At 36.6% G+C, this 26,466-nt stretch overlaps 1 protein-coding gene across 1 annotated transcript; it reads right to left on the bottom strand.

Annotated features, from left to right (window-relative positions):
- Positions 1 to 21,698: 21,698 nt before the first annotated feature.
- LOC149944383 (uncharacterized) lies at positions 21,699 to 22,361 on the bottom strand. Its single transcript, XM_090176332.1, has 3 exons — positions 22,222 to 22,361; positions 21,936 to 22,148; positions 21,699 to 21,870 (listed from the first exon to the last, which is right to left on the bottom strand). Exons 1-3 carry the CDS (start codon positions 22,359 to 22,361, stop codon positions 21,699 to 21,701), a joined length of 525 nt encoding a protein of 174 aa, XP_090032458.1.
- Between the last annotated feature and the right edge of the window lie 4,105 nt (positions 22,362 to 26,466).

Below are 26,466 nucleotides of genomic sequence, written 5' to 3'. Positions count from 1 at the left end.
TTTAAGAATAGCACCTTTTGTTTTTTTTTGGTTTTGTTTATTTTTTTAGGTGTATTATTTGTCAAGGATTACAGAAATGCCAAAAGTTTTAAGCGCAATTTATTATTTAGAAAGATATGATAAATATAAAATTGTTACTTACCGCCAATATTTATCTCGGAAAATACATAATATTACGACATTTTTGTACGTATTGGGTGAGGTAGGACTGATGAAGAATTAGATTTAACGGCAAGATAACTACTAAATTTAAAAAAAAGTGCTAAGTGAAATGTGTTTTATACGGCGAATTCAATTCGCTAGATACTAGGTACGTTTTCACTGGATATGATGTCCGTATGTGGAGTTAATAGAAGGAGAAAGTGCTAAGTGAAATGTGTTTTTTACGGCGAATTCAATTCGCTAGATACTAGGTACGTTTTCACTGGATACGATGTCCGTATGTGGAGTTAATAGAAGGAGGGAAAACTCCTTCGTGTGGGATCTATTCATCTCTCAGTCGCTCTCCCTTGTTTAATTCGCACCACAAGAGACTATACTAGGTACTGTCCTCTAGGTTGCGTTATAGATGGCACAGCTTGATTAGCAAGAATGGGGCTGGGGTGGCGCCGAGCGCCCCCAGCGCTCGAGCGAAGTGAGTGCGCGGCGCCGTAAGGCGCCAATACGAGTCCAGTTTCACTTTTAGTTAGGAACTGCGCCCAAAGAATAATTCCCATTTTTCACATTTTCTAAATTTATCCTTCATCAGTCCTACTTTACCCAAAAGCTTTGTATAATGCAGTACCATTAAAAAGCCCATTTTTTCAAGATTCCAATTTTTTGGCTTCTTTTTTTTTCTTGAAAAAACATGTTTCCGCAAAATAATTTTATTTTTTTAGATTCCTTGACCACTAATTAACAATTAGAAAAAAAATAATAAAAAAAACAAATTGAATTCGCCGTAAAAAAAACCTTTCACTTAGCACTTTTTTTTAAAAATTTAGTAGTATCTTGCCGTTAAATCTAATTCTTCATCAGTCCTACCTCACCCAATAAGTACAAAAATGTCGAAATATTATGTATTTTCCAAGATAAATATTGGCGGTAAGTAACAATTTTATATTTATCATATCTTTCTAAATAATAAATTGCGCTTAAAACTTTTGGCATTTCTGTAATCCTTGACAAATAATACACCTAAAACAATAAACAAAAACAAAAAAAAACAAAAGGTGCTATTCTTAAAAATTCCCCATTTTTAATATTTATATAAATAATAGTCAAATAGTAATTGGACTTTGTAACAACAACACGATGTTACCATAATTAAGCATATTGAAAGAACTTCACCATCATCAATTCTATTATCAATATAATAGAATATAATATTGAAGCTAACATTAATAATTAATCCAAGTTTTAAGCCCCAAATATTTAATGTACATGTACCATGCTAACTTAACAAATGTGTTTGAAGGTTTTACTTTTAACCTTCATTATTATTAGATTTCGTTAAAAATTATTTAAAGAAACAAGTTCTAACTTTAAACCTCGAAGAAATTATGTACAATTCCAACTTTCAAAGACCAAGTTCTAACTTCTAAAAGATCCTGAAGATCTAAGGCTTAGAAGTAAGCGCAACAACTGTTGAATGCAAATTAACTCTAATGATAATTCATTTATACAACGGATATTTTTCAAAAAATAAAGTAGAATATGTGAAATTACCATTAAACAAAATCTTTCAATTAACATCTGAAACTTTTCCTATTTGTCCGTTGTAGCGACTAGCTAGTTTGTTACTTTGATAGGCAAGATGGCGGGAAACGAAAATGAAACCAAAAGTTTAGCTGACGACAAAATTTTCTTTACCACTTTATGGGCAGAAAATAACCCAAGTTGGGCAGATGCAATAATCCCTAAATAACCCAAAAACATTTAGTGAAACAAGATTGCCCAATAAATTTGTAATAACCCGAATTGGGTCAAAAGTGACTCAAAATGGGTAAAAAAATATTTTACCCAATATTTTTTACCCAACCTTTTTTAGAGTATAACTTTCTTAACATTGTAGTTGACGGAATAAATTTAATCAAAGTGTCGGAAGCAAAATATTTGGGTCTTTGGATAGATGAACATCTAAAATGGTCTACTCATATAGATTCTGTTGTTAAAAAAGTTACTTATGGTATTTATCTGTTGCGTCACAATCGCGAAATTTTTAATGTAACCATTGCTCGCCAACTATACTTTTCCTTTATTTACTATCAGTTAAATTACTGTATCTTTATTTGGGGTCATACCTCTTTACATAATTTAAAACGACTAAATGTTCTGCAAAAAAGAGCGGTGCGAATCATTGATAATGCTTGTTATTTGGCCCATACTAAACCAATTTTCTTGAAACTTAACTTACTTACGGTTGAAGAAATATGTACATATAATGAGCTTGTTTTCATCTATAAATCTCTAACCAATCCAATTTTTAATGTATTTCAACACAATCCTGCCCCTAACTATGAACTTCGCAATCAAAGATATCTATTAACTGATAAACCACGTACAAAGTTAAAATTAAATTCTATATTCTATAGTGGTGTAACCAAATTTAATTCTTTGGGTATCTCCGAGTTACCCTCTCTGTATACTTTTAAAAAAATAGTCCGCAATTATGTTCAAATAAATCCAATAGAGCTAAAGGTTAATATTCAATCCAGACTATAATGAAATGAAAAAAAATAAATTAAATGAAAAAAATGTTGTATGAAACTCCCTGTGTTGGTGGCTTAAAAGTCAGTCTATGACTTAGCCCTATCCTTTTTTTTGTGAAACCAAGTATATTGCTCAAAATAAAATTATTATTATTATTATTATTTTTATTATTATTATTATTATTATTATTATTATTATTATTATTATTAATATGTGATCCACAATACCTCAGCTCGGGGTCGGTTTTAACGTTAAAGCTTATCGTTCTCGTCTCAGGCTCACATTATTTATTTAAAATACCTGGGTTTGGTCTCAAATTGAGCTATGGTTAAATTTAAATTATTGGGTGCATTGATTCCCAATTTGATGGACAGATTGATAATTTTATAGGTATAGACCTGTCAAACGAGACCATTTCCAGGTTTTCCCTTATGGATTGCTGTTTGGTCCTTTCAAACGGTGACGTTATCAGACTTATATGACGTATGACTGATTTTGCAGCCAGTTTTTAGAACTTACACAAATTTTACCATGTTATATTGCCCCAAAAAAAAGCCCTAAACCAAGCCACTTATCCAGATTATAATGGCCCCTTATTTACTAAGGGAGAAGGTCGCATTCATAAGTATATATGTCGCTTTCAGTAATGATAATGTCGTTCGGTAGTGATAATGTCGCATTCAGTAGTGATAATGTCAAATTGACTTTCTTAGAAATAGACAACTTGATAAAATATACGATGGATCATGAGTCCAGTGCTAGATGAACTACAGAAACGTCGTTCAACTTATGACCGCGTATCGCTCAGATTCAAATGCATATCAATGCACGACGAAATCTGACATACTCTTTATTGAATAGGGGGGCGGAGTGGTTAGCACTTTCGCCTCGCAGCAAGCGGAGCCGGGTTCGATCCCACCTTGTGGCATTGGGTGAAAACTCGGAACTACTCCTGCGTTGAGTCATGGAGGAAGAGAGAGGAGGCTTTATGAATAACCTTTTTACCCCGGGAGCTTGATGCCAACTCCCACAGAGTAGGAGAGTGGGGGCTGACAAAAAAGGGGAGCAGCATCCGTCGGTTTTCGTGTCGCCTCACGCGTTCCCTATTTGGCGCCCTCTTTTAGTGTTTAGGCGTAGTCGGTGTAATTTCACAACGGGCAACAATTTCAACAAAAATAGAGGGAGCCAACTAGAGAACGCGCAGCCAGGCCGTGAGAGTTGACGGATGCTGCTCCCCTTTTTTGTCAGCCCCACTCTCCTACCCTGTGGGAGTTGGCATCAAGCTCCCGGGATAAAAAGGTTATTCATAAAGCCTACACTCACTTCCTCCATGGTTGAGTTTGCAAGTTCTCTCCCCACTGGTTTAAGGGGTTTTACCCCGAGTTCTTCGGTTTCCCCTTCCATAAAAACTTGTCTAGGTTAACGGTAATAGTGAGTGTAGGGAGCTGTTGGCTCGCGTGGCATGAAGGGCTTGCCACCACCCTCCTACGCATTCTAACCCGGCCACCTGGATTAATGGCTTTAAAAGTCGCTTGCTGACTTATTCCTAAGGTGGTGCCTTCTGTATTAGCCTAGCTGATTATTATTATTATTCGCTATAGTAATTGTGTTGCATTCATAAGAAGACATTTTGCATTAAGTTATAAAATTGTCGCATTTCTTTGCAATAATGTTATTCAAATCTGAATGATAAGCGGCATTATCTCGGCAAGTTCAGTTTTCATTTACGTCAAAAACTAACATTGTACGTTGTCGCAGTCATCAGCACGAGTCTTGCGTGCATTAAAATCAGTGTAACTTTTTGTCGCATTTGAATCTGAATGATAAGCGGCATAAATAAGACAGTCGCATTCACTAAAAACAGTGTTGCATTTCGTAGAATTTGAACATAGCTACAAAACCGTAAAATTTTTTCAACACTCAACATATTGAGTTTAAGTTACCGAGAATAAGATTATGACATCGAGACCATAGCCAGTAACGATAGTTTTCATTGGGCCCGAAACCAGTGGTAGTCAGTGGCGTAGTTAGGGGGGACGGTCCACCCCGGGTGCCACCTGTTTGGGCGTGATTTCGGGGTGACACCCAACCGTGAAAACAAATAAGTCTTACACAAACTAGAGACTAGTAAGTAGCACACAATGATATCCGCCCCAGGTATCACCATGCTAGCTACGCCACTGGTGGAAATACTCCCAAACTATTTTCTTAGGTCTACCTCAATGGAAAGGTATGAATAAACACCAACAGAGAGAGTGATAGTTCAGTAAAACCTAAATAATATTATTAATAATCAATAAAATTAACGAATTTCAAATAGGTTTTTATTGTAATTTATTACATTTAAAATTATCTGTTTCTTTTGTAACATACAGAAACAACAAAGTGTCACGTATAATATTGGTCCCTGGAGGGAGGTCTTGTTGTACTTCAGGATATCCTAATAATCATGACTAAAAGATTAAAGGTTTAACTTCGATTAATCATTTTAATCTCAGTTTAATAATTTTAACATCGATTTAATCATTTAAATCTCGATTTAATCTTTTAATCGTGAGTTAACACGATTTGATCAAAATAATAATGATTTCAAACATAGTTCCATAATATTGTTTTAAGAGACTGAATGACTATCGCCGCGCCTTGAAACGTCTTTCAAATAGTTTCAATAAAATTATTTATATTTTTATCGACATTTTTAATCACGGTATCTTTCTTTGCAAACGTCTACATTTTAACTTATATAATTATGAGTATTTAATTAAAATAATAATGATTAAAAAAATAATATAATAAACAAATAAAATTGATTTAATCTTAAGAGGTGGTCCTAATATTCATGAGAGTGACCTGCACGAAAGATTGAACAAACATATTACATCATTACGCACAAAACTAGAATTATTCTTATCATTTTAACTAGAAACGCGATACATATTCCTGCAGTAAATAACAAGAAAATTGGGATGCTCTCTGAGAACTCTAGTTTCATGTTGTCGCTCCCCTGATACATCCAAGTAAACGATCTCCATTTCATTTTTGCTTTTTTCGCCGATATATCTAAGCATTTCGTTTCAAAGGTCCTATACAAGCTAAAAAAACGTCAAAGTAACTCAAATTTCGTGATATTAATCGAACTTAGATGTTTAAATATATCTCTTAGGAAAGAAGTATTCAAATACGATGTAGAAATGCAATATTACCTAATTTTTCTGTGTTTAATGATACTTACTTATTTACAATCTCGATATATTTGTTTGTCAGTAGAGAATGTATTTCTCAAAAGTAGTATTTTTTCTCCAGAAAGGTCCTTTGAAATATCATTAGGCGTCTACGAAGGTCATTGAATAAGATCAGCTACAGTAGGAGAGCCTTTAAAGTCAAGGAAATACTTCCCCGATTCCTTCGCAGAGTGTCTGATAAAATCATTTCACCTCGGGCAGAAATCGAACGTGCGACTTTTAGGTTACATTTCATTGGGCTACCGACTGATTCGCTTATCAAACAGGTGACATATATCCAGTTGTAGACTGTGCCGAAGCATTTTCAATTCAACGAGCTTTTTAACAAATGCTTTTCTATCTGCATTATAAGGAGATGGATACCATAGAAAACGCTATTCTTACAATTAGGTTAGTGCAGACAACTCATTTTCAAAAGACAAATGCCGAAAAATCGGGAAAGAGTAAAACGGGGCAAGGCAGCTCATTTTATCCCTAGAGAAAACTCACTTTGCAATTGGTTCTGCGAGACAATTCACTTTAAGACCCTCTTTCTAACTGCGCAAACGTGAGTGAGGTCGTTGGGGTTTACACGCTGGAGATCAAACCTGTAAGCACGTGAAGGAATTGCAACCTATCACCTGACTGCTTGGTTTGATTATGGGATACCAAATGTTGTGAGAGACAGTTTACGTCTTATGAACAAGGTTTCATTAAATAAAATTATTGTCTAGCAAATCCAGAATAAAGGTGATAGAAAAAGTGAAAGTTAGCCTTAGGCCTATCCTAAATAGAAAGCGACATCCAGTGACGAACTGTTTTCGCGTCCATTTGAATGGATACTTCTCTCTGAGATACATTTTTTATACTTATGTAAAAAATTCAAAACTTACCCAAGACTAAGAGTCTCTCGGCAATTGGAATCAACTTGCGGGCCCACTGGTAGGCTCATCATCGTCTGGACAATGCCATCTCGGCCAAAGTAAAAGAAATCTTTGCCCTTTTGAAGTTTCGGTATAAAGAATTTCGGATCCGGGTTAAAGCTAAAAGGATCCGCGAACATAAGGACGAATTCTTTTTTGGTTCGGGTCAATTGACGAGTCCCCTCAACGTCATTTGCCCAATTTATGACGCCTCCGAGTCTCATTGACTGCTTTATGACGTTACGTCCATCGACAGACTCCTGAAAAATATGAAAGGGAACGATTGCGCTTTCACTCTGGTAACCGACATTTCCATCCATTATTCTGAAATGAGCCAAATTTGCTTTGAGCTTCAAAAGCTTTGTCGTTTGAAGGCCGAGATGGGAGATTCTATTTTCTCGTGCGTTAATTTTGACCCCCGCAAAACTGAACTTGTCAATTTCTTGAGTAGTGACAGCGTGAACAGCTTGACCGACGGCTCAGACTGTTTTTGAGTAGAATCAGTTGTCACTTGTCAAAAAAATAAGAACTGGACGAGAGGTGGGGAAATTCGCCTCTTCAAAGTGTTTTGAAAATTAAGGCGTTGTAATGGTGGAGTTGAAATGAATTTCACACTTAGCCAAATCTGCATTCCTGTTAAGTACGATTGCCTTCTCTAAGTTAACACAGCGAATTGCTTAGCACGATCTATTTAGTAAGTTAGTCATCTTGCCCTAAGCTTTAAGGAACTCTTCGGAAAGTAACAACGTTCCTAGTTATGATCAATTTTTCTCGGCTTTTTTTAAATCTTGTTTTTGGTCACCTGCTCGTCCGCCACCAACCTCCTACGCATTGTAACCCGGCCTCCGGTTAAAAGGCATTATAAGTCGCTATATGACTTGGGCCTACGGTGGTGCCTTGGGTATTAGACTAGCTGATTATCTTTGGTGAAAATGAGCAAAGGGGGATGAATGTGAAAACTATTCTTTGGCGAGTCCAGAAAAATGTCGCAAAAAAGGTGCGTAAAAGTCTGGTAATTTAAATTAAATTGTGAAAAATGAGGGCAGTTAAAACCAGACTTAGTGCATACACGAATAGAGAAGAACGTACAAAGGTTTACTTTGTCAATTTTGAAGAAAAAAATTTAATAATATACAACTCACCTTTAGTCTATTTATATAGTAATGGTCCTGATTTAAAATCGGCACTAATGTCCGATGTTTTAGTATGTCCTGAAGAGTATTTATTGTGTCGTAAGAGGAATAAATATTCGACATTTTCAAACTCATCAAATAGTTGATCAAGAAGAAGCAGAGCACCAACCAACAGCCAAAAACGATTCTCGATGAATTGCGCATTGGTTTTATTGGAACGGCTACAAATTAATAGTAAATGTTATTTTTTCTTGTGGGTGGTAACCATAAACCGGCTTTTACATGGGCTACTTCATATAGTTAATAAAAAACGAAGTGTACAACATATCTTTTACTAAAAATGTATCTATGTCGTTAAAGTGTAACTTCTTAAGCTTGAGGCATACGGAATTGGAGCGAATTTCATTATATTATTATATCTTTGGTTTTTTTTTTTTTTCAAATCAGAAAAACCCCTTACTGAAAAATTGGTAACCCAACGATTTGAATTTATTTTAGTAGATTACTGGTACCTCAAATCCGATATGTTGAATTAAATAGCAGACCGAATAAAGGAAGACCATCCACTTCAGAGATATATAATACAGGCACACATTTATTTTTGATACTATTACCAGAGGCGTAGCCAGATGAGGGCACAGGAGGCAAGTGCTCATTCCTAAAAGTAGAGTGTATGTCAAAATTTGTATCTTTACTTTTATGTGCCTCCCTCCGAATCAGGCCCACGAGGGGTCGGAGTGTGCAATAACTGGTGGCTTTACCGGGGAGTCGGGGTCCGGCTCTTGTAACCCATCACGGGCGGTGGAGCACTGGGAGATGTTAGCTCCGTCCAAATGGTCCTATCTCCACCTCCGACTTCGGTCCGGTGTGGGCTGGTAACTGGGTTTCGGAACAGGCTAACGGAGAGGGGCCAGGCAACCTGGCCGTCTCGGCGGATTGAGTTGCCTGCTGTGGGGCTGCGGGCCTCCGTATGAGAGCACGGCGCCCGTCTCCCGGCCTTTTGGGGTCCACCGGGATATTCGGTGCCAGCTGTGCCGGGTTATGCGGTCTGCCGTGTGCCCGCCGTTTCCGTTTAGGCACTCTTTCCAAAGGGCTTGGCTCTCTACCTTTCTAGCTAGGGTGTCGGCTGGCGTTTCCAGAGCATCTGCTCTTATTCCCACTGCTGTATGCGAAGTGGTGAGTTGGTCGGCCCATTGCTGCACCTTCTGCTGGGTTGAGCGGCTTGCGTCGAAGGTGCGACCATCCGTAGTAGGGTTCTGCTACCTATGCTGGTTTTGTCACCTGTCCGGGCGTGTGGACGCTGGCGTAGGGCATTTGATAATGGACCTCCGGTGGTGTGGTTTCAATCTTACCGGTACACCGGGCTATAAATCTGATGCATGTCCCTCCGAATCAAAATCCTGGCTACGCCAATGATTAATGTATGACAATAATTAGTTAAACATCCGAGAATTTAAAATATAAACGATATCATTGTTAGAGCACAATGGAGACTTGAGGCAGTCAATATGTCGCCATTTCGCGTAGCTGCTAAACATGAAATAATCTCGAGAGTAAGAGGATAAAAAAACGTAAACTGCAAAACTAGCCTAAGGTAACCAATTTATCCACATTAAGAAATCAACCAGAAGTCAGTACTGTCCTTAAACGGAGTATAACCTTTTCAGGAATTTGGGGAAATACATAATTCCCTTCCCTCATTTTTCCAACCACGTTTTATACATGGCGTGAAATACAGTGGTTTGGAAAGAATTATCCCACTAAGAGTATCCCCGCTGTGGTAGTGCTTTAATTTATCATATCTACTAGAACGCGTTTCGTGAATCTAAAACCCCGTACCTCATTATTAAGAATTTATATTTGAATAAATATCCAAACTATAATGAAAATAATCAATTTATAGCTGAATATTGTTGTTTATATGTTAATTAAGGTTACATTTAAAAAATAAACAATAAATATGAAACAATAAAGGTTTCAAGTGAGAAAACCTCTTCAGGATGGGCACGCTTTCTCTAATAGAAGAATTTGGTGTTTCTACTATCGTTCTAGACTAGCGCCATGAGCGAGAAACGAGAGAAGCTATGGCGCACCCTACCAAACAAGGAGGGTTCTACTCCCTTTAAAGAGTCGAAAAAAATTAATTTAGCCAAATTATTTTTATCATGCAGATTTATTTTTTAATTCAATTAGAGCAAACGTTTAAAAGTCAAGATAATTATTTCGTCAAATAATGTTAGCAACCCCAGGTAGGTAATGCTGTTGACAAAAATAAGTGAACCAAATCAGAGTTTAAAAGTCGAGACGGGAATTTCTTGTAAAAGGTAGCGAATAAATTGTATCTTCGTTCATAAGTAGCTAGAATGAGTATTGTAGCTTAATAGTATTATTTCCGAACACAATTTGCGGGGTGTTTTATAGTTAAAAAGGACTATATTAAATTAGGGTGGCGGAGTGGTTAGCACTTTCGCCTCGCAGCAAGGGGAACCGGTTTCGATCCCAGTTTGTGGCACTGGGTGGAAACTCAGAACAACTCCTTCTGCGTTGTGTTTGCAAGTTCTCTCCCCACCGGTTTAAGGGGTTTCCCCTTCCATAAAAACTTGTTGAGGTTAACTGTAATAGCAAGTGTAGGGAGCTGCTGGCTCGTGTGGCATTCAGAGCTTGCCACCACCTCCTACGCATTGTAACCCAGCCACCTGTTTAAGGCATTAAATGTCGCTAGATTTCTTGCGCCTAAGGTGGTGCCTTGGGTATAAGCCTAGCTGATTATTATTCCTGAAGGTCTTTACTCTACATAAACATTTTATTTTTCAAACAGGCCTAGTAAGTCCTTGTAGAAATTTATGGCTTTAGGGAAAAGCCTAACTTCATTTAAAATAAGTTAATTTTAAGATGACAAAGGTACATTAAAACTTAAAACAAGTTACTTTTAAGACAAAAATGTACATAACTTTATTTAATTTTTTGGTCTTAGTAATATACTTATCAGAATCTAATTACCGCACCAAGAAGCTCTATGTATTAACTTTACCAAGACATTATATTTGTATACACTTGGAATGTCTAAGGAAGACTATGTTAACGCTGATGATTATCATGTAAATGGCCAGGATTTGCGTTAAACACGGCGGATATTAGATATCAAGCCTTGTCTTAAAATTGTTCAAAATAAAAACTTTGCTTTTTTAACATCTAAGCACCTGATTTTACGTGGAAATAGGAAATAACAAATTATCCAATACATTCAACGTTTTTTAATGACATTTTTATTTTTTTTTCGAGTGAGTGTGATCATTTTTACCTCTCCGAGGGGTTTTAAAATCATCGTGTTTGTGTGTGTGTCTGTCTGTCTGTGTGTCTGTGCGAACGCGTTACCGAGGGCAAAGTCCAAAACGCGTTACCGGGTGGCAAAGTCCAATAGTCGTGAAATCGTTGTTAAAGGTTGGCAAAACCACCGTTTGACGGTGAGCGTTAACGGGTAAAGTTGCGGTTGCGTAGGGTGCGGTTTAGTCGTTTTTACCTCTCCGAGGGGACAAAGTCCCCTAGGACGGGTTATACAACCACCGTGTCTGTCTGTGGGTCTGTCAGGCCTGCGAACGCGTTCGCATTTTCGGTGCAAAGTGTAATCACTGCGTACGCAGTTTCTCAAAGGGTTGGCAAAACCACCGTGTGACGGTGAGCGTTAACGGATGCATTTGCGGTTTGGTTTGGATGGTGTTTTTTCGCTCACCGTCGTGACGGTTTGGTGTATTACGTTTTTGTAATGTTTATGCGTAGGTTGTGAGTGTTGAATTTGTTGTGTTTGTGTTCTGATGGTTGTGCATGTTGAGTCTGTTGTGTTTATATGGGCGTTTTCTCTCCAACTTCTTCTTAATGACTGTGGGACGGACCGAGAGCTGAGTGTAATGCTACCTCTCAACGTCCAATGGCAGGGTTTCCACCAGTTGTACACGGTATTCGTCTTAGTATCAATTTGCGATAGCATCGGGCGGGATTTGAACCCGAGACCTCCTGATTGACAGGCGGACGTTCTACCACAGAACCACCGACACTTGTTACGCCTTATTGAAAATTAGACCTTCAGCTTTATCGGAAGCGTATTTAATAGAGTACGAAATTTTGGTTTAATTGAAATAGAATTGAAATTGAAATTATTGCATCGAAGAAATTCTAATTTAGCGTTTCTCTATTGATTAAAAACAAATGCGCCACCCAGGTTTCGAACCCAGACAATTCGGCTTGGCAGTCGAGCGCTCTACCACAGAACCACCGATAGCTGCTTAGATTCACTGAAATTAAGACAGGCATCGTAAGCATAATAGGTAATAAAGTCTTTTTTTATTAATGAATTTATGAAGGCCTAATCTGGTTTTTTTTTAAGGTTAAATTTTGTTTTAGCGCAGTCAGCCGAGATTAGAGGTCCACTTTGTTAGTTTTTTTGTTATTTATTTACGGGTATTCTTAACGACCTATATATAGTTGTGTTAATTCAAAGGAGATAATTTAACGTTAATTGCTTTAAGAGCTGGCGGTTAGTCAAGTGGCTCTCTGTGCTTTGTTGATGGTAAGGTTTTTGCTTCTTGTAAATATATTTGGTGTGGATATTTGGATATCTACGATTTCTAACGCAGTCAATGATTTCTTGGGTGTGCGAGTCATAATATGATATTGGAAATTGGACGGCATTGGTCTTTTTCATGCGGTATGTGTCACAACGTCAACTGGAAGTTGAAATAAAATGAGCGTTAAAAATGCGGCAAGTATTTCGTAAGCGAGAAAAATACAAATACCATCTGTAGATGTTTCTTTCATTAAAATTTGTTTAGTATTATATTCAACTGATAAACATGTACTGTAAAAAGGGTTAAATTAAATTGTGCATTGTTTTAGTGAATCTAACTCGCTGTTGTAACTACTTAATTTATAATATTCTGAATAAATTAAACTCGATTGTTTCGTCTCAATTATTTAAATTAAAATTAAAATTTTATACCGGGCAGGGTTTGAACCGAGAATACGTTTTTCGTAAATAACTCTGAATTGCGGAGATATCTTTGGGGGTCGTGTCGAGAAATTAATACCACTAGGGACCATACTTCCGAGGAGAGGTATATTTTGGCTTGTCAACTTGTTTTCGTTAACGTTCGCCGTCGTTTCGGTTTCGGCTCAGTTGTAATGGGAATTTGTTGCAATGTTCATGTTTATGTGTAGTGTAGGAATGTTGAGTTTGTTATGGTGGTTGTGAGTGTTGAGTTTGTGTAATGGCGGTTGTGAGTGTTGAATTTGCATATGCGTCTTTGCTCTCCAACTTCTTCTTATTGACTTTTCGTGACTGACCGAGTGCTGAGGGTTACGATAAACGTCTCAACGTCCAAATGGCAGGGTTTCCGCCAATTGTTAACGGTATACGTCTTAGTATCAATTTGCGATCACAACAGGCGGGATTTGAACCCGAGACCTCCTGTTTGACATGCGGACGTTCTACCACAGAACCACCGACACTTATTACGTTTAATCGAAAATTAGACCCTCAGCTTTATCGGAAGCGTTTATTACAAATTAACAGAGTATTAAATTTTGGTTGTTACTAAAAAGAACGAAATTTCGTGTTCCATTTAAATTATTGCATCGAAGTAATTCTAATGTAGCGTATTCTCTGTTGATTAAAAACGAAAGCGCCGCCCAGGTTTTGAACCCGAGCCCTGCGTGACAGGCGATTGTTCTACCACAGAACCACCTTTACATGTTACTCTTCTTTGAAAATTATAAACTCAGCTTCTCGAAAGAGTATATTAATGGTTTTTACCTCTCCGAGGGGACAAAGTCCCCTAGGAGGGGTTATACAACGACCGTGTCTGTCTGTGGGTCTGTGGGTGGGTCTGTGGGTGGGTCTGTGGGTGGGTCTGTGGGTGGGTCTGTCTGTCTGTCAGGATTGCGAACGCGTTCGCATTTTCGGTGCAAAGTGTAATCACTGCGTACGCAGTTTCTCAAAGGGTTGGCAAAACCACCGTGTGACGGTGAGCGTTAACGGATGCATTTGCGGTTTGGTTTGGATGGTGTTTTTTCGCTCACCGTCGTGACGGTTTGGTGTATTACGTTTTTGTAATGTTTATGCGTAGGTTGTGAGTGTTGAATTTGTTGTGTTTGTGTTCTGATGGTTGTGCATGTTGAGTCTGTTGTGTTTATATGGGCGTTTTCTCTCCAACTTCTTCTTAATGACTTTGGGACGGACCGAGTGCTGAGTGTAATGCTACCTCTCAACGTCCAATGGCAGGGTTTCCACCAGTTGTACACGGTATTCGTCTTAGTATCAATTTGCGATCGCATCGGGCGGGATTTGAACCCGAGACCTCCTGATTGACAGGCGGACGTTCTACCACAGAACCACCGACACTTGTTACGCCAAATTGAAAATTAGACCTTCAGCTTTATCGGAAGCGTATTTAATAGAGTACGAAATTTTGGTTTAATTGTAATAGAATTGAAATTGAAATTATTGCATCGAAGAAATTCTAATTTAGCGTTTCTCTATTGATTAAAAACAAATGCGCCACCCAGGTTTCGAACCCAGACCATTCGGCTTGGCAGTCGAGCGCTCTACCACAGAACCACCGATAGCTGCTTAGATTCACTGAAATTAAGACAGGCATCGTAAGCATAATAGGTAATAAAGTCTTTTTTTATTAATGAATTTATGAAGGCCTAATCTGGTATTTTTTAAAGGTTAAATCTTGTTTTAGCGCAGTCAGCCGAGATTAGAGGGTTAAAGGGTAGACCCTGTGGGTGGTCCACTTTCTTAACGACCTATATATAGTTCTGTTAATTCAAAGGAGATAATTTAACGTTAATTGCTTTAAGAGGTGGCGGTTAGTCAAGTGGCTCTCTGTGCTTTGTTGATGGTAAGGTTTTTGCTTCTTGTAAATACATTTGGTGTGGATATTTGGATATCTACGATTTCTAACGCAGTCAATGATTTCTTGGGTGTGCGAGTCATTATATGATATTGGAAATTGGACGGCATTGGTCTTTTTCATATGGTATGCGTCACAACGTCAACAGGAAGTGAACGAGTCGTCCACTACCAGATATCTACGGTATCTTCATCAAGGGTGAGTGTTGAAATAAAATGAGCGTTAAAGATGCGGCAAGTATTTCGTAAGCGAGTAATTCCAAAAAGCCTCTGTAGATATTTCTTTCATTAAAATTTGCTTCGTATTATATTTAACTGATAAACTTGTTCTGTAAAAGGGTTTAATTCAATTGTGCATTGTTATAGTACGTCTAACTTACTGTTGTAACTACTTAACTTATGATATTCTGAATAAATTAAAATTGGTCGTTCGTCTCAATTATTTTAATTATAATTAAAATTTTATACCGGGCGGGATAGAAATGGGTTAATATTTTTAACAAATAACTCTAAATTGCGGAGATATATCTTTAATGGTTATCTCGAGAAATTAATACCACTAGGGACAATTCTACCGAGGAGAGGTATATTTTGGCTTGCCAACTTGTTAAAGTCTACATTTTTTACGTATGAAATTTTAAAGGTAAAATCTCGTTTCGGATACGCTTTTTTATTGTGTTTTTTAACTGATCCCGATTACGTTCTTTTTTGTCTAATCTTTGGTATTGTTGGTTTTTTCTGTCTTATATTTGTATCTACTATTTTTTAAGTTTATTTCCTTTTCCCCGCAAAATCGTCCAGTCTTAGAGGAACCTTTCAGAGCATAAGTCATGCCCAAAAGCTTATCCGGTTTCATTATAATAACGTGAAAAATCGTACTTGTGAATGGTAAGGTGTTGCGCTTCTTGATATTATATTTTCTATTGCTTGATTTCTAAATATTTGAACTAATTTATTGCTTGACTGCGTTATAATATTTTTCTATGAATTATTTTGATTCTGAAGTCTGATTGCTTGACTGCGTTATAATATTTTTCTATGAGTTTTGTTTCTGAAGTCTGATTGATTGGGTTGTATCACGACCCGTTAACTTTCGGGAGTGATCGTCTTGTTATTTTTCTACTTTTTATCGTTTTTTCCCCTCAGTATAGCCAACATATATTGTTTTTTGTTTAATTTCGTTTCTCTGGCCTATTCTGGCAGCCCCGTAGCTTTTTTTATTTATTTACACACCCCGATAAGATAAGGGGTCATCTCTTTATCTAGTATATAAAGCCAAATCAGCTTTGGACAATACTCAGATTATCTCCAGTTTTGTTTCAATCGTTTCTTCAAGTGTAATCAGAATGTGGTGTACGGCATTCGGTGACGCGGTTCGACGTGAAGGTTAAAGTGCACGGTATTTGTGCGGGTATTTCGAGTCGGATTCGTGGTTGTTCGTGATAATTCTTGGTGAAGAGAATTATGTGCGGTTCTTTCCTTGGTTTAAGGACGGTTACTTGAAGAACGATAAGTACTTTTTAAACTATTGTTATTTTTCATTCTGTGTTCTTTATTCTAAAGTGTATTTCGTATAAATTTAACTTAAAGATTCGGCCAACCATAGCCAATCTACTTAATTAATTACCCAACCAAAGTTACCCCTACTATAATCATTGTACACCCCAAAGAGCCCGTCATAGCCTTTTAAGTATTAATTCTCTCCAAATAATTAACTATGTTATATAAAATTACAATAATTGAATCGGTTGTTACCAAGTCCAATAATAAACGAAGAGTTCTATTTTTGCATAACTACCATTGATTTCATTTACCTACTCTGTAACAATAACGACTCTAAGGATTCCGAACAAATAAATTCGATACCTACGGCACGGGGAAATAAGTATTTAAATTTCCCTCGAGTTTAGTGCGTGGGTCAGATTCTCAAGGTTACATTTGGAACTTTTTGAATCTTCCCTCCTTACTGATCTCCACGACTCCCCTCAACCCCCCTGAAAGTTATAACAACTATTACGACACTTATATCTTTCGTTTTATTTGTATTTTATTTCGTTTTTTCAGTCGTATATTTTTATCGAGTTGTATACATCGTGCGCTTACACTTATGTTGGTCTGGTTTTTAACTGGGTCGTCATTACTTCGTTATTTATTTTAAACGTTTTCTCGACTGATTAAGATGTTTAATTTGAAATAAAATGAGCGTTAAAGATGCGGAAAGTATTTCGTAAGCGAGAAAAATACAAATACCATCTGTAGATTAAAATTGGCTTCGTATAATATTTAACTGATGAACGTGTACCGTAAATAGGGTTAAATTCAATTGTGCATTGTTTTACTACGTCTAACTCGCTGTTGTAACTACCTAATTTATAATATTCTGATTAAATTATACTCAATTGTTTCGTCTCAATTATTTTAATTATAATTAAAATTTTATAACGGGCGGGATTGAACCGGGAATAAGTTTTTAGGAAATAACTCGGAATTGCGGAGATATATCTTTAAAAAGTCATCTCGAAAAATTAATACCGCTAGGGACAATTCTTCCGAGGAGAGGTATATTTTGGCTTGCCAACTTGTCTTTCTGATAATTGTTACTGACGATGGCCAACAAATTAAATTGAAAGACATTCTACGTCTTACATGTACATTGGGCGTAGTTAAAACGCCGGCCATTTTCGTAAAGAACCAACTGTAACGGCACTCTAGTCCTCAGCTGTGCGAGGGTGGGTCTCGGGCAGCCCATGGTGTCGCCTTTTGTTGGGCCGTGATGAGGGCGTTTGTTTGCTATATGTGAGGCGGTCAAAATGGCTGTCTCACTGGCCGAACGTTGTTTCGCAAAGCGCACTTTTGTCCAGGGCTGGTTGTTTAAGGTGGCCGCTGTAGTGCTTAAGGCGGAGCAGCGGGGTACAAATACATATACTTATGTAACGGCAGTAAGCACGAGAGTAAGCGTTTATAACCTACATTTCAGGAACGTAGAAGGTAAAAGTTGCCAAAGCGTCCGGTCAAAGATTTTCATTATTACTTTTAAAAATTTACATGTCTTCCTCCAATGAAAATGTTTAGGCAATCCTTGAAAAGGTAAACAATCAACAGATAGGAGCACAGTAGCCACGAAAGTTATGAAAGTCATCACAAAAATCTGAAATCGATCAGGAAAACAATGCATTATAAAAAGAGCAAATGAACTGGTTGGTATTCATCTAAATACATACAGAGTGTTTTTGTTTTTCGGACAAGTGATTTTTTACGAAAACTACTTAAGTTACTAATAATAAATTCTTATCGTTAAGTAAAAACACCGGGGACATTGATTGGTGAAATTTCATCGTATTTTGAAAATATATAATAATTAATATGAGGATAATTTATGACGAAACATTTAATTAAGTTGATAACACCAGAAATTTCATATGAAATAGATCATTTAGGAACTTTTATTTGGCATCTTGGTATTAACTAAATGATCTATTTCATATGAAATAGATCATTTAGTTAATACCAAGATGCCAAATAAAAGTTCCTATTTTTTATATGCAAAATTCTTCAAGGTCACTATCATTGTCACTTTCCACATACTCTATAACTTCTTAAAAAAAACTAGAGATGGCTCAATGTCATTTAGCTCAGGATTAACGGTAGCATTGTCAAAGTTAACTAAAGGATTTTGAAAACTCTGTACTAAAACAACAATAGTCCATAGTTCGTTAATTACTGGGGCTAGTGAAATAGGAATTGCCCGATCTATAATGTGAAATCGCTTAACTATATTAATTTGCGTTTCAACGTGAATTCGAAGTTTCACAATTTTTTGGGTTTCCTTTATTTTTTCTTTTGTGTATTGGTCTTTGTCCCTCAAAAAATGGTGATATACTCTTTATTGAATAGGGTGGCGAAGTGGTTAGTACTTTCGCCTCGCAGCAAGAGGAGCCGGGTTCGATCCCAGCTTGTGGCACTGGGTGAAAACTCGGAACAACTCCTTCTGCGTTGAGTTTGCAAGTTCTCTCCTCACTGGTTTAAGGGTTTTTCCCCCGAGCTCTTCGGTTTCCCCTTCCATAAAAACTTGTCTAGGTTAACGGTAATAGTTAGTGTAGGAAGCTGTTGGCTCGATCTCGTGGCTTGCAGGGCTTGCCACCACCCTCCTACGCATTGTAACCCGGCCACCTGAATTAAGGGCTTCAAAAGTCGCATGATGACTTAGGCCTAAGGTGGTGCCTTGGGTATTAGCCTAGCTGATTATTTATTATCTTAAAAATCTGAAGGTATATATTCCATTCTTCAAAACCTGGAGATATTAGAAGCTGATTTACTTATTTGGTAAGACCAATTTAGGTCAATACTACTACCTTGAATTAATAATATGTTACATATTATTAATCCAAACTGCTACATTCAGATTTTAAACTTCACATATTTTTCAGATCATACTTAAAGGAAAAGTCCAGGTTGGGTAAAACTTTGGTCTATTTCAACGATCATGTTTAAAAATACTCAAAAATATCAGTCGTAAAATTGTATATTGTTTTAATGACGAGAAATTAATTTTTAAACGAGCAAAATTTACCCGCCAAGTGAGCTGCCATTTTCTTTCGTACCCTCAGACAGACCGCACGCGGAGCAAGCGCGCGCAGGGAACAGAGCGCTGCTATAGCGCGAACAGCGCGTGATTAAAGTCCTAAAACGAAACAAAATGGCAGATCGCTTGGCGGGGAAATTTGGCTCGTTTAAAAATTAATTTCTCGTCATTAAAAAAAGATACAATTTTACGACTGATATTTTTGAGTATATTTAAACATGATCTTTGAAATAGATCCAAGTTTTACCCAACCTGGACTTTTCCGAGGGGTAAGACACTCAAGAACTCAGGTGTACATTTGCTATTGGAACTCTTATGAACTCCCCTGAACTCTAGAGAACTTTCACGAACTCCCTCGTACTCTCAAAAACTCTCCTCGAACTCCCTCGAACTCTTCTCGAAGTCTCCTCGAACTCTCCTGGAACTCTATCGAACTCCCTCGAACTCTATCGAACTCCCTCGAACTCTCCTCGAACTCCCTCGAACTCCCTCGAACTCTCCCGAACTCTCCCGAACTCTCGAACTCTCCCGAACTCCCGTGAACTCTGCAGTGTTCGAACTCCCGGTGTACACAAAAAAAAACCACGTTTACTATAATTATGCCTGCTAATGTATGTGCAGTTTATAACTGCGACAATCCCCGCATAAATACCAAAGGAAAAGGAGTTCGATTTCACGTATTTCCTAAAGATCAAGAAATTAGACTGCAATGGATTAGAAAATTGGAAAAACCAGAAGATTGGGATCCGGTCTCAAATTTAGGAGTGTGTTCTTGTCATTTTTCTGATGACTGCTATAATTACAATTCTGAAGGGAAAGAAATATCCCTTAAACAAGCTGCGGTACCAAATGTGATTGGTCCTACACAATTAAAAAAAGAAGAGTAACTGAAGCCAGTGACGAATCAAGCTCTGCGAGTGCAGCAATATCCATGCCAGGGCCATCAAATGTTGCAGCATTAGAGACGAGTTTTCACGATCCTGAGAGTTCAACGCAGGCTTTATTGTTCCACACCTATGCCTCTAATGGAAGAGTAAATTTACTTTCTGTTGAGAAAAAATTTCCATTGAATATTTTTGAATATAGAAAATTAGTAGAGAGATTGGTATTCAGACGTTGGGACCGCAAGAGTTAAAGAAGTGGAAATGTGTAGGAACTCTGGTCCGTCCTAATGGTAAAACTTAAATTTTATTGTATCAATCACTTTGTAACCTTTTTGTACATTTAGATTTAGGTTTAAATGAGCCATTTGTCATAACAATAATGTTTTCATCTCCTATTGTTATGAGTGAATCAACTACGTGCGACACAGAGTCTGAAGATGAAGATCAATCTGAAGAGCCAATTCCTAAAGCAATTACATCATCCCAAGAGACTGTATTCAGTGGAAGTGATAAGCCACGAAGCTCTGATATCACATATGAACCCACTAACGATAGTGACACTTTAGAGGGTGATCAAGAGACCGAGGACTTCGAATCTTGCGAGTAATATATTTTAGTTATAATCATTGTATGTGACTTCTAAGTTTTTTTTAAGGACTTGTTTAGCAGCGCTGCACTTCAACGAAAATGGCCAGAAAGCAGGCCCGTACACAGCCGCCAAAACTCGGGGGCGCTCAAATTCTTTTTGGGGGTGCCAATGCCTTGAGTCATTTTTATCTCCCCACCTATGAAATTAGTAAATTGGGGATGCTCAAGTACTCATTTGGGGGCGCTGAGCATCCCCTGGCGCCCCCCCCCCCCCATGTACGGGCCTGGCAGAAAGCTAACCGAATCAACCAGCAAGGTGAAGTAGAATATTATTTAGCCTATCCTAAAGCCAAAGCATGCTAGTCAACTGCAAAAGTAATTTTGGAAGAAAATACTTACAGTAAGTGAATATAATTTAATAATTGATATGATCCCTCGATTAGATATATTTTTACTTTTCAGATTATGTTGATAAACTATCACAAATGGTTTATGAAAATGCCTTAGAAAAACAGAAAGGTATTAATTTAATGGCACCAGCATGTAAAGCAGTAACCCTACCTTCAAAATACTCTAAAGGAGTAGATAAAAGCCAAATTTTTGCCAAAAAACGTAGCCGATTTCAATGAAATTTGCAAGTGCACCATTTTAATAAAACAAAATAGTTATTTACATGAAAAAATATTTGGTTATTTTCTACAAATATTAAGACAGATATAAAATAAATTGAATAGAAGATACAAAAATTAATAAGAACTATGTTAGCTTAAAAATCAAGGAAACGTGGATATTTGAATCCAGTATATTCTTCCGATTGTTCTGGAAATACCTCCCATATTTTCCGAACAGCGCAACTTGCAATTGGAGTTCTTCTATTTTTCCCCATTCTTCCATAAACCACATATATATAGTTGCGATAAGCCACATACCTATATTTCCTATAGGAAGAAAACAATATAAAATTTTCTAAAACTGGTTTCCCTTTAATGAACAATCAACTTACTCGTGTATGTTAAAATAATTTGCACCGTGCATTTGCTGAGCGTATTGTATGTAAGCGACTTCCAATACATCAATATTAGTGCAGTTCAGTATAAATTTCCTGAATGTTTCTATACAGGAATGACCAACTGCTTTTTCTTTAATCTGCCAGACCTCCTGACAACAATTGCTTTCAGCGGCTGTAGGCATTGCTACACAGTTTTTGCAAACGCACCTATTTTTATACTAAAGTTAGTTAAGAATTCAAGCTTTTTGAAAGAGTTATGTGGAATAACAAGTTTACTTACCAATTTGTATTCCCAATTTTTTCATTGATGACATCCACGTTAACTTCATTTTCCTCCTCATCCACACTGCCTCCATTTCTATGTTGAGCGGCCTTTGGTTCAAACATATACGGTTGCGTGCCTAAGCTTTCTTCCTCCATATTAGCCTTAGCTTAAACGCTTAATTATTAATCACGATTCAAAACCAAACTGCATGAAACGTATTACAAATTTCCAACTATAAACTACGGTTGGCCCTTAGCGAACTATAGAACACAGTAGTTGTCTGCTTCCGAAATCGATAATGAAACACGAGCCGTTATTGGCTATTGAGATTGGAACTAAAACGCGATTTTATTGGCTGCCACTGCGGAATCGGGAAAAGCGCAGAATACAATCTGGATGTATCGAAATCACAAAGGCCCGTTTTTCTAAAAGTTTTACTTTAATTAAAAATCGAGTTTAATTTTTTTGGTAATTTAAGTATATTTTTGGACTTATTTTTGGATTAGGAATCGATAAAATATAGGTTATTTACGTTTTTCATTATCCCTTTAAGAAATATATCCAGAGTCAAAATATCAGTCAGAAGTTCAAACTGCATACCGTTACCACACTTTGAGGCTAATCAACACTGTGCAGAAACTCCGTCTTTACTCGGAAGAAGCGGCCGATATCATTAAACTAATATACATCCAGGGTTCCCTAAATGTGAGCAGTCCATTACAATTTATAGTGAAGTTATTTACCTATTATTGCTTGGCAGTCGCTATACAGCAGACAACTTTTACGATCGGGCTTCCGTTTGAAAATCTAACGTTAAGAACTATATCAAAACTCAAAATTTCAGCCAGAGATTCCAACAGTAGACATGTTCGCCCTTTTCTCTGAAACATTTTTGACATTTGATATAATTTTTTACGTTGGATTTTCAAACGGAAGCCCTAGCATAATTGATGTCTGCTGTATAGCGACCGCCATACAATAATCGATGAATAACCTCACTATAAATTGCAATGGACTGCTAACATTTAGGGAACCCTGAATGTATATTATTTAACTGATATCGGCCGCTTCTTCCTCGCCATGCCGGAATTCCTACAGAGTGTTAATAAGACTGAAATGGGGGAAACTGATTTTGTGTTTGAATCTCTGACTAAAATTCTTATTGGGTTAGTCTATGATACCAACCATACCTTCAAGAAAATACCAAATATGATATTCTGCTCATTGACGCTTTAAAGATCTCGCTCACCGCGCCATGAATCGTCATGGACTAGTGAAGGTTTTAGCGTTCACATACGAATTGCTCAGTGAGGCTTCCTCACTGACGAGGAGACTACCCGAGGTGATAATCACCGATTTTGTTGAAACTAGGTGGGTATGTAGACCTTATGGTATCATGAAATTTGACCAAGGGAAAAGTTGCAATGGGCATTAGTTTTGACATGGCAACCGAAAATGAGAAAAGCGAAATGTAAAAATAAAAAGTTGTATTTACCAACTAATCGCCAAATCGACGGTAACAAATGAATTTTTTCAAAATTAATAAAATTTAATTTAGTTGTTTGAATTTGATCAAAATTAATAATTTTAATAAAGAATTATTATTATTATTTTTTAGAAGTGCTCAGATTCCCATGTTATTTTCAATGGGAAAATATACATACTGTGTTGTCAAAAACATTTTCGGTTGCCATGTCAAAACTAATGCCCATTGCAACTTTTCCCTTGGTCAAATTTCATGATACCATAAGGTCTACATACCCACCTAGTTTCAACAAGATGATTTTCAAATTAAAGCGCACGCTCGTTGTGGGAGATTTTCAAAAAAAGCAAGCGCTTTCAACTTTAGCTCGCCTCTGATGTACCATGCTAACTTAACAAACGTGTTTTATACTACCAATTTTAATAATCAACATTACGTCAATTTAAAGTAGGGCACTTTAAAACTTTGCTTTGATTAATTATTAACGGAACCTAATAGTAAAGAACATTAATAGTACTTGTTGCTTTCGCAAAGAAACCAGTTCAAAGACCCAAATCTTAGGCTTTTTAAGAGCTATGGCTTATTACAACAGTCTGGAAAGCTGCTTGTGAAAAGGTGGAACAGCCTAGATTTATGCAAATAATATACAATTTATAAGTCGGATCTAATTCTAAACACAATCTTAAGTACGATAAATTAATTTACCCTTAAGCAAAATCCTTCCAACGTCTGTCGCTGGAAATTACTTTTATTTATGAACCAGAAAGTTGAAAAGACGAACAAATTTATTTTACTACTTTGTGGGCAGAAAATAACCCAAGTTGGGCTAGTGCTTTAATCCATAGATAACCCAAAAGCCTGGGTGAAACCCAGCTACCCAAAAAAGTTGTAATAACCCGAATTGGGTCAAAAGTGACTCAAAATGGGTCAAAAAATATTTTACCCAATATTTATTACCCAACCATTTTTACCGTGTATTAGTTGCTTATTTATTTCAATTACTTATTTAGTTTATTTTGTGTTAAAAACGTTTTAACTAAAAAAAGTTAATAAAAGTACTTGGTACGTCTTAAATCAATTAATTAACGTTTATTTTGGAGTTTTATTGGTTTATTTACCTCGGGTAAAAGGTAATTTGACTTAAAAAACTGGCGGGCATTTTTCTAATTTGAAACATTCTCCTAATTCTATTGGTTTTCGAGATAAATTTTTAATGACTTTGAACTAAGGTTTTAAGGTCATCATAATTTACCAATTTCGAACTTCTCCACTCAGTTTAGAGTGTCACGAAAATTTTGATCCATTATATCTGGTAGTTTTCGATTTATAAGACCTTAAATGTCGTGTCTTGATTAGAATACCACACACATTGGTCTAACATTTCTCGGCTTCACATTGGTCAAATTAGATCGGATCAAAGCTGTTTAGACTTAAAATTAAACGTAGAACACATTTCTTACTGGAACCATTCTACTAATCTTAACGGTTCTCGAGATAAAATTTAAATGACCTTGAAGACCCGGTTCAAGTTCATTGAAATTTTCATTGTCATTTGTCCCCCTGCACCCTCTATGTAACCTGCAAATTTCAATTTCTTATAAAGCATTAAGGTTATTTTTTACTAGTTTTACAACGGGGACATTGCACGAGATCATTAGAGCGGGTATTTTTAATTTTATTTCATTGTACAGATATTTTTTTATCGCCATGGAAATCTTTGTATAAAAACAGGACTGTAACGTAATTATATTGTTGGAAAACATTTAAAATTTGTCTATTTTTAAACAAACTTGCTGTATGCTCTAGGTATCTGGCATTTTTGATTGATCTTATTGCCCGCTTCTGCAGGGTAAAGATTCTATCTATATTATATTTCGCCGAATTACCCCAAATACAGAAGGCATAATTGATTTTTGAGTGAAATAGGGCGTAATATAATTCTTTCAAAGAATAAAGGCTTAAGATACTCTTGGTCTTATGCAAAATTCCGCATGTTTGTCTAAGAGATTTACAAACGGAATCAACATGGAACTTCCAATGTAGATTAGAATCAAAAATAACCCCTAGATATTTATATGATTCAACTTTCTCTAGTTTATAGTTATCAATACAAATATCGACTACCTCACTAATCGATTTATTTATGTTATAAAATATAATATACACCGTCTAATCTTAATTAATTTGTTTTAGCCAATTATTGATTTGGGCCAAGACTTTGTTTGTTTGCTCTAAAATGTTTTCTAGGCATTTACCACCAAAAAGTAGGAGCGTATCATCCGCGTAAAGTGTAACCTATATTTATCAAGTCGGCAATGTCATTATAACAATCAAGTTCAATAATAATGGAGATATTATAGAGCCTTGGGGTAAACCATTACCTAAGATCTTAAAGTAGGATAATATACCATTAACCTTAGTGAAACACTTCCTATTTAGGAAGTAACTTCTGAGCCATTTTTTAGCTTTTCCTCTAATTCCTTGCCGTTCTAGTTTAGCTAACAGTGTATGGTGGGAAATTGAGTCGAAGGCCTTTTTTACCATAATACTTTAAAATTACTAACTTAAGTAGTTTTCGTAATAAACAAAAAAAACACTCTGTATGTGTGTGTGCAGTTGGATTTACAAGTATTTTATAATCGAAATTATAGTCTAGCAACTTGGGCAACAATTACTAATAAAAAAATTAAAGTAGAAACAACTATTTCTTCTAGTGCACAAGATTTTATTAAAAAATAAAAACAAATTTCATTACACAACCCCTGATGATGGAAGGA

This window comes from Leiobunum rupestre, chromosome 5 (genome assembly GCF_980474605.1).
Source record: "Leiobunum rupestre chromosome 5, qqLeiRupe1.1.hap1, whole genome shotgun sequence".
NCBI lineage: Eukaryota > Metazoa > Arthropoda > Arachnida > Opiliones > Sclerosomatidae > Leiobunum > Leiobunum rupestre.
The sequence above is the reverse complement of the archived record's forward strand: the minus strand, read 5'-3'. Positions and strand labels throughout refer to the sequence as shown.

Bases quoted from the DNA above. Each gene is read 5' to 3' on its own strand.
- LOC149944383 (XM_090176332.1), bottom strand. From the start codon at position 22,361: ATGGAGGAAGAAAGCTTAGGCACGCAACCGTATATGTTTGAACCAAAG. The intron at 22,149-22,221 runs GTAAGTAAACTT...GTATAAAAATAG, and splicing joins AAAATTGGGAATACAAATTG to GTGCGTTTGCAAAAACTGTG. The intron at 21,871-21,935 runs GTAAGTTGATTG...TTCTTCCTATAG, and splicing joins AATTATTTTAACATACACGA to GAAATATAGGTATGTGGCTT.